Source organism: Plectropomus leopardus, chromosome 20 (genome assembly GCF_026936395.1).
Source record: "Plectropomus leopardus strain MGB_pleo_1.0 chromosome 20, ASM2693639v1, whole genome shotgun sequence".
NCBI lineage: Eukaryota > Metazoa > Chordata > Actinopteri > Perciformes > Serranidae > Plectropomus > Plectropomus leopardus.
In genome coordinates, this window is record NC_142195.1 from 30,195,180 (window position 1) to 30,209,341 (window position 14,162).

The window sequence follows — 14,162 nt, forward strand, 5'->3', positions numbered from 1 at the left end:
ACTCACGCTTACACAGCCACCGTAGAGGCAGAAGAGGCACGAGGTATGCAACCATCTCTGTCCGTCTGTCTGTCTCCGCTCTGTGTTTAACTGTCTGATGATCCTTGGTGCTTAAAATGTTTTAATTTAACCCTTTAGTGACTGTCTCATTTGAGTCTCTTTCCTCCTTCCTGTTGTGATAACTGTGTGTGTGTTGATGCATGTGTCCTAAATGTAGTCCAGATTGTGTATTTGAGTGTAATCAGTGAATTTGCAGCTCAGCTCCTACAATAAGTCTAAAATACACTGTGGAAACTAAATAGTTACATTCAGACTGTTCAGGTCCAAAAATGCTCCATTGAAACCCATTCAAACTGACATTTTTGATCCCACAGCCATCAGAGCAGAAAAACAGGACTTGTATTATTTCTGGGTGTCATTCTGGGCTTTTGACTCTGAATTTGTCATTTTGACTATTTTCCACCTGATGAGGTCATTTTGACAGAAACCTGGCATTTATAGCATTTAGATCCTGAAAATTAATAAATATTTGATATTTAAAATTAGGACTGATGGTTAAAAAATTAATTCAGTCAAAGTAGAAAATAATATTAATGTAATGTTGATTGTTGTTTGTTTGTTTTGCGTTATATTAACAGGTGTTTTTATTATTTTGTCCACCTCCTTTACATTAATGAGGGTAGATGAAATAACAGAAACTCCTCTCTGACTGTTTGACTTCTTTCTTTGTCATTTATTAACAATTTTTTTGACATTGCAGCAATAAATGTTGCTGTTTTTTCCTGTTATTTTGGAGTTTGATGCAGAATAATATTAATAATATGACTAATAACAGTGAAATGTCCCTTTAATGAAACTCTGTCTCTTTGTCCTCACGCTGTCCTCGTCCTGTTTTGAAGTAAGTTTTCTCGGCTGGTCGAGCCAGCGTTCAGCTGACTTCAGTGACAGCTGTGTGTAAAAATCACAGACGGGCAAATTCACAGAGGATCAGTCGAGTCCTGCAGCCGCTGAATCTGCACAAATGACCAAAAAATGACAAAAGAAAGCCTGTAATTCTGAGCGAAACGCAGCCCAAAGTAACGACGCTCCTGTCCGTTTTGCACGTAATTAAATTTGATAATTATCATACGTTTGGGGAAGTATTGTATGGAGAGAAAAAATATTTTATTTTATTTCCATATTTATTTATTTAAACATCTATTTCCATATTAATTTCCATATTCCTGTGTTCATTTATACATTTAGCTATTTATTTATTTATTTAAACAATCATGACTTTTTTTAGGTATTTATTTATATATTCCTGCATTTGTTTATTTTGACATTTATTTAGTTATTAGGTTTTTATTTATATAATCCTGTATTCATTTATGTACGAAATGTATTAGTTATTTGGGTATTGATTTATTTATATATTTCCATATTTAGTTATACATTTCATTTTTATCCTCCATATTTTTCTGGTGAAAAGGCAAAATTTTTAATTTTTCCACGTGGATGAATATAATCATGAAAAAAAGAAAAAAAGAATTTCACTCAACTGCAAAACTTTAATTTTTGCACGTTAATATCGTTACAACAATGTTATTTTTTTAATCAAATGTAGAGACGGGCAGACGGCGGCTGCGAGTTAATCGAGTCTCTCGGCGGCTGCGATCCATTTCTTGTGGCTTTGCCCGTGCAGCGTGTTGCTTTGTGTCTCGGCGGCGTTTCCGGCTCTCTGACGTTCTCCGTTTGTCTCCTCGCAGCCATCCAAGGCTTCAACCCGCAGCACAAGATCCAGAGCTTCGAGGAGGCGCGAGGGCTCGACCGCATCAACGAGAGGATGCCCCCCCGCCGTGACAGCAAGCAGCAGGAGGCGGCGCCCTCCCTCAACAACCTGCCGGCCAGCACCGGGCCGCCAGACAAGAACGGCACCAACGCGCAGGCCTAAACCCTCCTCCTCCTCCCCCTCCTCCTCCTCCTCCTCCTCCTCCTCCTCCCTCTCCCTCTTTCCCCCCCCCTCCCCCTCCTCTCGCCTCCTCTCAGAGCAGGAGGACGGCGGTCCAGTCCGAGCGACTCTCACCACGCTTAATTTATTTTATCATCTTATTAAATATCAAAGTTTGAGACTGAACGGGACGAAAATCTCAACGCGAACGTGGACTCATCGCCGCCGCCGCCGCCCGCTCCGACCCCACCCACCCACGCACGCCACGCCCCGCCACGCCTCGCTCCGCTGCCGGCGTTTTATTTTGGCGAGGGAGGAAGTCATTCAAACGCCGTGTTCGTGCCCGCCCACACACACACACACACACACACACACACACACACACACACACACCCCCAGAATCAGATGAATCCATCCTTTCTTATGCCAATGATCGTGTGACTGAGCGCCGCCGAGCGAGTATTGACATTTATATGATATCTGTATATTTTAATTGTTCCCTCTTTTCAATGTGATGGTTTGTTTTTTTTTTTTACAACATAGATTTAGGCTGAATTATCGCGAGCGAGGGGAGGGAGGCGGGGCCGGATTTAAAGGGTTATTCCGCTTTATTATAACTCGGCTCTGAGCTTTGAGGGAAACTTTTCCATGTTTTTGTGACTCATGGGAACATTTTTTGAAACTGGTTCAGGATTGAGAGAGAGCGATGCAGCCGTCAAAAAAACAAAAAAAACACTGATATTCTCTGATATTTAAGTCGTAAATCTACGTGAAAAAGAAAACAGATTTTCTCCAAAATTAAATTTGTAAATTTACGAGGAAAAAAATGATCTCTGGGCTTAAAGTCGTAAATTTATGGAAAAAAACTCCAATGTTCATTGTTTAAAAGTCTTTTTTTTTTTTTTTTACAAAAAAAAATCTCTGACTTTGATTAAAGTTGTTAATTTACCAAAAAAAAATGATATTCTCTAAAATTAAATTTGTAAATATACAAGACAAAACAGATTTTCTGGGATTAAAGTGGAAAATTTACAAGAAAAAAATGTGGATGAAGGCAAAAATATATTTTAAGCTCAGAAAAAATCTCAGATTTAAGGGTAATTCTTTTTTTCCTAAGATGAAATAAGTATATAAACGTGAAAAAAGTACGTTCTCTGAGATTAAAATGGAAAATTCACGAGAAAAAAGTCTAGTCAGTATTATGGAAATCAGACTCTCAGAATAACTCTGAGAGGACGCCGTGACGCCGTGAACACGTCTGACCGCTGCAGCTCTCTCGCTTCACTACGAAAACAATGTTTTTTCCTCTGAGTTACAAAAATATTGAAACATAAAGTCCAGGCTGAAAAGTTCGGACGCTCCTCTTCAAGGTCATAAAAGACGATAAATCGTAACTCGCCGGAGTCGATTCTCTGAGAGCAGACTCCCTTTAACACGACGGCTTCAAAAGCTCCAGAAATCGTCGGTCAGCGAAGCGAAGCGAGTTCAGATTTTCAGTTCTGGTAACATTTTACTCAACAACAACAAAAATGTTAAAATGATCAAATCTGATGGGCCGGAAACAAACGTCAACAACAACAACAACAACAACAACAACAACAACAACAACAACAACAACAACAACAACAACAACAACAACATGTTAAATAATCACCCGAACTGTCAGCTGTTTACACACACACACACACACACACACAATCACACATACACGCACACACACGCGCACACACACAATCACAATCACACACACACACAATCACAATCACTCACACACACACACACACACACAATCACACACACACACACAATCACACACACACACACACACGAAGAGTGTAAACATCAAACATTCGACACAAGTCAACATGATTAAAACAGAAAAAAACTGAATTCAATCAAAATGGCAAAATTAATTATTAAATGTTTTGAATAAAAGATATTTGCTGAGATTTAAGTCATAAATTTTTAAAGAAAAACTGATATTCTTTGATATTAAAACATTTACAAGGAAAAGATCGAATATACTGTTATTGGAGTCGTGACTTTATAAGAATATTTATATTCTCTGAGATTAAAGAGGAGAATTTGCAGAAAAACACTGATAAAGTCAATTTAATATGCAAAACCTCCAATATTCTCTGTGATTGAAGTCGTAAATTAACAAGACTAAAACTAAAAGTTTCTCTGTAATTAGTGTCCTAAATTAACGGGGAAAAATGTTAAATTTGAAACATACACTTTCTGTGTTATTGGAATTGAAAACAAAACAAAAAAACAATTTTCGGAGATTAAAGTGTCAAAATTTCTAAGATAATTTGAATTTCTCCTGTGGATTTTTCTGCTGATGCGTTTCAGCTCATTCACCAAACTGAGGAGAAAAAGTCGTGCAGATTTACAGAGTTTAAAAAAGTTTCGTGTCCCGTTGAAGACGTTCGGCTTCAGATCTGGTGGATAAAGTCGTCGTCGTGTTTCTGACCCATCAGACGTAAAAAAAACAGAAAAAAGAGACCGAAGTTTGAATAAAGCTGAAATCTTTAGAAACGAGTCGAGAGACGCGCTGAGCTGAGCTGTGGGCAGCGGGGACTCAGAGACTCTGGGACTCAGAGACTCAGAGACTCGGGGACTTGGAGACTCAGAGACTCGGAGACTCGGGGACTCAGAGACTCAGAGACTCGGGGACTTGGAGACTCAGAGACTCGGAGACTCGGGGACTCAGAGACTCAGAGACTCTGGGACTCGGAGACTCAGAGACTCGGGGACTCAGAGACTCTGGGACTCGGAGACTCAGAGACTCGGAGACTCAGGGACTCGGGGACTCGGAGACTCGGGGACTCCTGGCTGATCTAACTGTTGTTTTTCTTTGTGTTTTCGGGGCGGGTGACGGGTGAAAGTACGCTGGGATCTTTCTTCGGGGGCGAGGCCTCATTTCTGACTTGTGTTCGGGTCTCTGAACATATCTCACAGAATGTACAGAAATCAAATCGTTTCTTTACGGCTAAATTTAAAAAACAAAACTTTTTTGTCGAGTACATGTATTGCGAGGCCTCTCATTTATGTAGATGTTTCACTCCATTCAAATAAAAAACAGAAAAGTAGCTGCTGCTGCCTGTGTGTCTGTTCAGTGCTGCTTTCAGGGACGCCGGCTCGCCTTCGCCGCGCGGCTGCCAATCAAAGGCCGGCGTGGGAGGTGTTGCTTTGTCGAGTGGCATTGAAACATCGCCAGCGCCTCGCTTTTATGTGTAGGCCCGTATGTTCCTTAGCAACACGAGCCCTCCGCATTATTACCTGCAGCTCGCTCCACGTGGAGTGGCTCCGCCGCTCAAGTTCCCCTCAAAAGGTTAATGATGAGGATGAGGATGCAGCGGCGGGGGCGTCTGAGCACGAATCTGTCGCCACGACAGGCGTGAAACCACCACAGCGCGGAGGTGTGAAGCTGTGTTGTAACAAATCAGGAGCAGGAGTGAAAACAACAAATCAGGATTTTAAAAAATTAAAATAAAAAAAACAAAACAGGGATGAACTGTGAGTGAAAACAACAAATCAGGATTTTTAAAAAATAAATAAATAAATAAAAAGAAAAGAAAAAAAATCAGAATTTGGTGGTCAAAGATCAAATGTTGTAATTTGTGCAAACTGGAAATTTATTTTACAGAACTTTGGAAGCCAAGAACGACTGTTATGCAATTATTCATCTCAAGATTTATTTCTGTTATCTCGAGATCACGAGTTATTTATTGTGTCATCTCAGGATCTCACGATACCCGTTATTATTATTTTTTTTTTCAAAACAAAAGGCTGATTTAGCAAAAACTAATAATTTATTTTCTGGAGATCACACGATTATTATGGAAAACTCAAAAATCACTTTCACAGAAAACTCTTGTGATAACGATTACCTCATATCAACATAACGATATATTTAACGTGATCTCGAGATAAAACATTTTTTAATAGTAATTGCAAGTACGGCAGTTCTAGGCTTCCATATAAAACGATAAATGTCACAGATTTGTCACCGGGGTGCGATGGGTTAAAGGTTTTGGAGTCACATGACTTGGAATGAGTTGCACTTACGAAATACGGAAGCCGAAAACCGTGTTTTGTATTTTGTAATTTCGTGCTATTAAGTCAAGATAACAAGTACATTATTTTTTTTATCTCGTGATAATTAATTTATGTTTATCGATTCTGAAGAAAACAAGATGATTTATGAGAAAATGAATTCTTTTTGTGTTATAATGATGTTGATTATTTGATCTCAACATAACAAAGCTTGTCTTCCATAGTTAACAATATAATTAACTTAAGGTTTTAAGATATGAAAAATAATTGCAAGCACGTCCGTTCTCGGCTTCCATACAAAACAATTAAGGTCACAGATTTCTCACCAGGGTGCGATGGGTTAAAGGAGACAAGAAAAAGACACGAAACGGCGTCTTTTCTCCTCAGATTTATTTGACTCCTTTACATCGTACAACAGAAACAATGAGGACCGGATGGCGTGGAGGCATTTCCAGAATAAAAGCATGAAGACGGACAATGAGCATAAGGACGGCGGCAGAGAGACGTTTTCTACCTCGAGACACGATCCAACAAAGACGCTACTATGTGGATTAGTACGGACTGCTCCTTTAAAATGAAGGTATGTTGTGGCGGGGAAATGTTGGCGGCAAGTTAAAGTGAGAATTAATAATAATAAAAAAAACACTAATAATCAACTGTACAGCACAAACAATATTTTCAAAGTAAAACAGTTCACTGTAAAAGTTACAATCTTTAAATAAATAAAAAAAAGCTCCACATAATAATAATAATAATAATAATAATAACAATAAATAGATACAATCTGTTATAATACGAGACAGCAGCTCAACATTTATCGGCTGTCGTTCAAGTTAAAAAGCAGAGACGTGTCAGAGCGCTGAGTCAGGAGGTCCGAAAACTGGTGTCACGAAGCTGGTTTTAAAAAGGTGCAGAGCAACATTATTAATTATAATAAACTAATAACTCTGAGTGGAGTATCTGATTAAATTAAGCAAAGATACCTGACCAGAATAAACTAAAAACATAAATTTAACAATAAATTCACAAGTAAAAGCTACAAAAATGTAAAAAATAATGTTCCCCAATTTATTTTAGTTTGAAATTTATATAATTATAACATAAATAATATATAAAAAAAAACTAAAGATAAAATAAAAATATTAAAATATATATTACATTTTTGATGGAATCTACAAATGACTACTTGTGATGTGGTATTTTTTTTAAGTTAAAAATTAAAGGGTAACTTCAATATTTTACCACCTGGACTCTATTTTTTTTTCTTGTTTTAGTGTCACTGATGGGAACAACATATTTTTAAACTTAAGAGAGAGCACAGCAGCTGGCGGCAGCCTTCGTATTGTCATCGCACATTCAATTAAATTGTTCGTTTTTTGTCACGGTCAGGCTCCGACTGTTATTAAAGTGTCTGACAACATTAGAAAAATAACTCGTACGGAGGTGTTTGTTACCCTGTGCACCTTCAGTGTATGTCCACTCAAAGATGTTTTTGTCATTGACGGGCTCCGATCGTTTGGCAACATTATGGAAAGGATCCTAGAGAGATAAACATTTTTGAAGAGTAAGATCCTTTCTGTTTAACTGGAAACAGCCGAAATCACCACCACCAAACAATCTGAGCCCGTCAAAAACAAACACTTTCAGTGTTTAAGTGGACACTCACTGAAGGTGCACAGGGTAACAAAACGGTCTATCTCTGTAGGAATCCTTTCTATAATGTTGTCAGACACTTAAATAACAATCTGAGCCCGTCAGCGACAAAACAAACACTTTCAGTTCACAAATAACTTGAGTGCATTTTACAGTGTAGTTTCCGTTTCCTGAAATCACCAAACAGTTTGAGCCTGTCAGTGACAAAAACACGATACACTGACAGTGTGCACATTATACGTGCATGTCAATTTCGGGATTTTGTCTGGTTAAACAAAAAAGTATTTCACCCTTTAACAAAACGTTTATCTCTGTAGGGATCCTCTCCGTTATTATATTTTGTTCCCATCTGTCACTTAGACACAAAAACATACGAAAATATCAACATCAAACATCAAATCTTTAAGAGAATTAATATGCTATAATCGGCATATTTTGTAGTCTCGACATAATCCAGTCTGTCGTGGCAGTTTGTTCTGGTTTTTTCTATTTAAAAATGTCACTTTTTTAAAAACAAATTCGTGACTTTTGTCCCTGTCAGGATCCTGTAGGAATGATTTCTTACCATGATTGTTACCATGGAGATCTTAAAAGTGACCCGGCTTCGTGACGCCGTAACGTCCTGACGCAGACCTCCGCAGCTCTGTGAAACAAACTGTGTGATGAAGATGATGAAGATGATTTTCAAGCGGTGGCGGTTATAAGTGCAGCACAGGTAACATGTCTGAGTGTCAGTGCATCAGTTTAGGTTAGTCAGAGTAATAAAGGGTTAATCAGGGCCAGCCTTCAGTCACCTCTGACCTCTCGCACTCATCCAGGGACGTGATTGGTTAGTTAAGATGATATTTGACGTTCAGGTCAAGTATTTGGGGTCACCAGGTCACTTCCTGTTAGAAAAGTGAGGCTTTCTTCTTCAGCTCGTTTCGTCTCCACAGAGAGAGGCGGTCGAACTCGGCCATCGGCATCCCGAAAATCTGCTCAAACTGCTCCTGAGAGAGGTGCCTCTGAGAGGAGGCGGAGAAAGCAATTTAATATCACCATCTTTATTTTGAAAAGGTGTTTTCAGCCCTAATTCGTCTAAAAAAATACATTAAAACAATTTAATTACACCATATTTATGTTTAAAAAAAGGGGGAACTTTGGTGTTTATCAGCTTTAATTAATCTAGAAAAAACACATTCAAACAATTTAATAACACTATTTTTTTTTTAAAAAAAAGGTGTTTTTTAGCCTTAGTCTAAAAAAATACATTAAAAAAATGTAATAAGACCATATTTATTTTAAAAAGGTGTTTTCCAGCCCTAATTAATCTAGAAAATTTATTATTTATTAGTTTTTAAATATTTTTTTTATCATTAATGTTAAATGTCCGGGCAGAGGATCTTCTCTGAGTCCTTATTGATGCAGAGTAAGAAAACAGACCTCCAGTCGAGTGCGGTCGACTCCTGGCGGCAGCTTGCAGCGCCCTCTGTGGGTCACAATCAGAGCTTCATACGGATAAATCTGAACAGAAAAAAAATAATCATGAACTCACCTCAACTCTGACATTTTATTACATATTATTATTATTATTATTATTATTATTATTATTATTATTATTATTATTATTATTAAAATATATAATCTAGTATTTTTCTTCATATTGCCATTTTTTAATGTTTGGTTTTTGCTTAATTTATTTTAATACTGAAAAACTTTCTAACACACTGCTATCCAGTCAGCTCCAAAGAGTTATTCACACATAGTAATCAATTAAAACAAAACAAAAATATTAATAATAACAAAATCAAGTTCCAAGGGATAAAGCTTAAAATGATGATGATAATAATAATAATAATAATAATAATAATATTTTTATTATTATTATTATTATTATTATTAATGATAATAATAATAAGAATAAATTCCCAAAAAATTCCAGGACCTACAAAATAAAATAAAATCAAGTCCCAGAAGACAAAAGACAACAAATAAAAAATGAACTGATAAATAAATAAAATACTCCTACTGATAAAAATATTAACAACAAAATCCAAGTATATTTTTTTAAAAAAGTTGTAAAAAGTTAAGAGATAATAAAATGAAATTGCATCAAACAAAATAAAAAGAGAATAAGTAAATAAAAGAAAATAGCAAACAAGTCCCAGGAGGAGATAAATAATTAAAAAATACTAATACAACAAAACACAAATAAATCCCCCAAAACACACACAAACAAAAACTAAAGTTAAAACTGAAAGACAGACCCCAAAAATTATAGATGAAAAGAATTTTAAAAAATTAATATACATATTATATCAATATATTCACGCACAGTGATGTGAATCTGAATCAATCAGCAGCTCTCACCTTCTGCTCCAGGATACTCGGCAGAGAGTTTCCTCTGTCCATCCTCTCCCTGCGAGCTTCTCCGTTCTGCACACACACACACACACACACACACACACCTTTAACACACTCTGTTGAGGTGTGTCAGGTTCATGCAGGAGTTCGTGCAGACGGCAGACTATAGTAATTAATACTTGGCCCTAATAAAAATGAAACTATACGTATATACTTTAGTAAAATGTAACTAAATTCAATTAAATTAAATTAAATCAAGTCAACACGTGAACAGACGACAGACACACGACACACATGAACACGTGAACAGACGACAGACATGTAACATGTGAGCAGACTCACCTGAGCAGCTGCAGAGACGTAACGGCGGGAAATCGGAGACATGAAGAAAACAACGATCACATCAGTGTCACACCGAGAGCTTTAAAGTCCTTTAAATGATTTTCTGATTTCTAAACGAGATTAAATTTAAAGTTCTTAAATAAAAAGTAAAAAGCTCTTTGCACAAAGTGTTTTTCCGTATCTGTGACGTGATTTTGTAACTTCGTGAGTCTGAACGAACGACGAGGACTCGTACCTGAATGTCCTTTTTCTCCATCTGTGGAAAACTCTGCAGACTGCATCTGCAACACACAACCATCACGTTACTTTTCATATTCAGCGTATTCAAAATTACAAAGAAGAGCTCACGACACATAAAGCAGTGATACTCAACTTACGGTCCGAGGGCCAAATCTGGCCCCTGATAGGGCCCCTGGTGGCCCCCCAAACATTTTCTAACTGAACGTAAAAATAAAGTGACGGACTCTGAATAGTTTTTGTCCTTTTAGTCTCCATAAGGTGTCAGAGACATAAAACAGCATCAAAATAGAGCTTGTTGATCAAAAAAGAGCCAGAGGAGGATCTCTGGCTCTTTTTTTAAAATTCCGACTTTATCCTTTTAATATTCCGAGTTTTTTCAGATAATAATACGACTTTATTCTTGCAGTCTCAAAAACAATAATTTTCCCTAAAACTCTGTGGTACTCGTGAGTTTTGCACATGAGCACTTACTCTGGTCAGGCCTGAGCCCGAGTGTGACGGAGACTTTGAGGCACTCGCTGACAAACCTGCAGACACACAAAGATAATTTAGATCTGCATCACGACCCCGGACCCTGAACCCTGAAGGCGGCGGCGGCGGCGGCGGCGGCGGCGTCTCACTGGTGTGCATGTGCGTTCTGTCGGGCAGCGACTGCGTCTTCCTGCGATAGTTCACGGCTCTCTCCTTCTCCTCCTTCAGGATGAGGCGCCCCAGGTTGGACTTGATCTGGATTCACAAACACAGCAGCCGTCAGTCGTTCCTCCTGCTCCGTCCTCTGAGCGCCTTAATCCCACTTTTGTCACCCACAAACCTTTTCCAGCTCCTGCTCCCGCACCGTCTCCGCCTCGTCCGTCAGGTCCTCAAACTCGTCCTCCTCCTGCAGCTCCTTCTTCTTCCTCCACTCGATCTCTGCAGGAGTCAAACCTCACAGTTAGAAACCAAACAGAGCTCCAAAATGCATTTAAAGTTTAAGGTGAGCAGCGTGTGACGTTACCCATGGCGGCCAGAGAGGGGGGGCAGGGCCAGTACTCGGTCTCGATCTTGGACGGCTGGTTCGGATCTGGAGGCTGAGCCGCCGGAAACTTCGCTGACTGAATGACGCCTTCAACGTGTTTGTTCGTATCTGCAGAGACAGACAGAGACGATGTGAAGACGAGAAAAAATACAGAAACAATATGGACGACAGGAAGAAGAAAAAATACACAAAACAACACAGAAAAATGTAAAGAGGAGAAAATACAGAACAACACGAAGGAATGAGAAGAAGAAAAACAATAAAGAAAAAACACAAACGAACGTGACGAGTTGAAAATAAACGGAAAGAAGAGAAATAACACAGATGAGTGTGAAAAAGACTGAACAATACGGACCAACGTGAAGATAAAACAGATGAATGTAGAGAAGAGAAAATACAGAAACAATACGCACAAACCTAAAAAATAAAAATACAGAAAAAAAGGAAAAACACTAAGCAGAGAAAATACAGACACAACATGTACGGACGTGAAAACGACAAAATAACAACACGTGAAGAAGAGCTCACCTTGTTTGTAGATGGGAGGTTTCCTGTAGATGTTCGTTCCGTTATCTTAAAAAAAAAGAGTCAAAATTCAGCTGCCGTATATGGCAGTCCAAGGCTGCCAATACTAAAGTACAGTCTTGTTCATTTTATTTTCTAAATAGCCAGATAGTTTCAGACCTAAACTTTTTTCTTGAAGACTAGATGACCTGATAGAAACAGCTGTGTCTAAACCCCCCCAAAAAACAAAAAAACCCCAAAAAACAACAGATGGACTGTGGAAGGATCTTATTACATCCATACTAATGTTCATTGTCATGCAGCGCCCTCAGGTGGCTGCATTTATCATTACAGGAGCACATGGCGTAGCATAAAAAGCGACGAAGTCCACGTAATGTTTGACAAACATTAAAAAAACCTCCATAGAGTGACCGGGTCAAACAAACACAGGACTGTCACCCAGGACACCGGTTTTCATGTCCCCAAGTCAATGTTGACTTCTTTTTTAAAAATTTTATAACAACACAGCGAAGAACGCCACAGCATGTTGCATTACATTAGTGTCAAAAGCACTTTTTTAATGACAAACCAGGATCTTTTTCCAGTTTTGTCACATAACGTATTTAAAAATGTGACTGTTAGCACAACAGTTGTGTTATTTTGAGGTTAGTCATATAAGTCGTTTTGGAAGTCGGTGGACATCGTCCTGAGCTGTCAGTGTGGTTCAGAGAGCGTCGGGTTAAAATGCACCGTCTGTCAATCAGGATTCGATTCGTATAAATGATTCAGACGTTCACATTGTGTTTTGGGGTTTCAGGCTTTGATTCGGTTAGGGGTCTCCATAAGTGTGTGTGTGTGTGTGTGTGTGTGTGTGTGTGTGTGTGTGTGTGTGTGTGTGTGTGTGTGTGTGTGTGTGTGTGTGTGTGTGTGTGTGTGTGTATGTATGTATGTATGTGTGTGTGTGTGTCTGTGTGTGTGTGTGTGTGTGTATGTATGTGTGTGTGTGTGTGTGTGTGTGTCTGTGTCTGTGTGTATGTATGTATGTATGTATGTATGTATGTATGTGTGTGTGTGTGTGTGTCTGTGTCTGTGTGTATGTATGTATGTATGTATGTATGTATGTATGTGTGTGTGTGTGTGTGTGTGTGTGTGTGTGTGAGACCTGGTCTGTGGAAATGCTGCTGGCTGGCGCTGATTTTGCGTCCAGCCTGCAGCTGCAGCATCGATCCTCCAGGAGAACCGCTCTCGCTCTCTGCTCTGCGAGCCTTCACCTGGAAACGTAAAATAATAAAAATAATAATAATACTGAGTCTGATTAACCCTTTAACACTCGCTGTCTCTTTGAGGGGTCGGTCAGTCTAAATTAAAACACACACAAATGAGAAGCAGTGCAACCTGCTCATAGCCAGCAAGTAAAATTCTGCAACCCCCCCAAAAAACGCTGCCTCGCTTTGCACTTGTAAAAAAAGTTTAAAAACCAGATGCATTTGTCTTTTATAAATTTTCTACAATATTACTGTCACCATAACAAACAACTAAACTCCACGCCGCCCTGAAGAGGCTGCAGCCATCTCAACACAGATGCTCTCTGTCCTCAGCGGCCGCAGGCGAACCAGACGCTCTAAATGTCACATTTTTAGCTCTGAGACGGAGACAAAGCAGCAATTGAAATCCAAAAACTGGACAAGAATATGAAGACATCAGTCAAACATTTGTTTTGTCCAAAAAGTCTGAGTTTTGACCGGCTACTGACTCACAGAAGAGTTTTATTCGGGTCACCAAAGGTTCATTTACAGCGTGAAACACTGTTAACCAGGAATGAACTGACCACTAATTCAAGTGTTTCCTTTAAAAATAGATTGTTTATTCAGCCTCTGGCCTGCAGTCAATTTAGCAGCTTTATCGCTGCACCGCAGCAGAAGAGAAAATTCAATCAAATTCTATTAATCTAATAAAATAGAACTAATTTAGTCCACTTGCTTGCAGGCTTTTAGTGACATATGACCATGAAACTGGAGTAGACTTAGAAATTTCAAAACTACAATAAGGATAAAACTTTGTTAAAATTATACA

General features: G+C 38.6%; 2 protein-coding genes across 4 annotated transcripts in view; one reads left to right on the plus strand and one right to left on the minus strand.

Moving 5' to 3' along the window:
* The window catches only part of ppp3ccb (protein phosphatase 3, catalytic subunit, gamma isozyme, b), a 31,813-nt gene extending 26,788 nt beyond the window's left edge, over positions 1–5,025 (plus strand). Inside the window, exons 13-14 of one of the 3 annotated variants that reach the window (XM_088071575.1) lie at positions 17–43; positions 1,758–5,025. In XM_088071575.1, the coding sequence (XP_087927701.1) occupies positions 17–43; positions 1,758–1,933 (203 nt within the window). In that variant the 3' untranslated portion in view covers positions 1,934–5,025. Of the gene's footprint in view, positions 1–16; positions 44–1,748 lie in introns of all 3 variants that reach the window. The other 2 variants (XM_088071574.1, XM_088071576.1) reach the window with 2 other exon arrangements.
* A 557-nt stretch (positions 5,026–5,582) lies between these two features.
* dmtn (dematin actin binding protein) overlaps positions 5,583–14,162 on the minus strand; it is a 19,012-nt gene continuing 10,432 nt past the window's right edge. Inside the window, exons 6-16 of the mRNA XM_088071578.1 lie at positions 13,252–13,360; positions 12,114–12,158; positions 11,565–11,693; positions 11,382–11,479; positions 11,191–11,296; positions 11,042–11,097; positions 10,566–10,611; positions 10,331–10,338; positions 9,995–10,060; positions 9,068–9,148; positions 5,583–8,649 (exon numbers count right to left, since the gene is read on the minus strand). Of these exons, the coding sequence (XP_087927704.1) occupies positions 8,536–8,649; positions 9,068–9,148; positions 9,995–10,060; positions 10,331–10,338; positions 10,566–10,611; positions 11,042–11,097; positions 11,191–11,296; positions 11,382–11,479; positions 11,565–11,693; positions 12,114–12,158; positions 13,252–13,360 (858 nt within the window). The 3' untranslated portion in view covers positions 5,583–8,535. The remainder of the gene's footprint in view (positions 8,650–9,067; positions 9,149–9,994; positions 10,061–10,330; positions 10,339–10,565; positions 10,612–11,041; positions 11,098–11,190; positions 11,297–11,381; positions 11,480–11,564; positions 11,694–12,113; positions 12,159–13,251; positions 13,361–14,162) is intronic.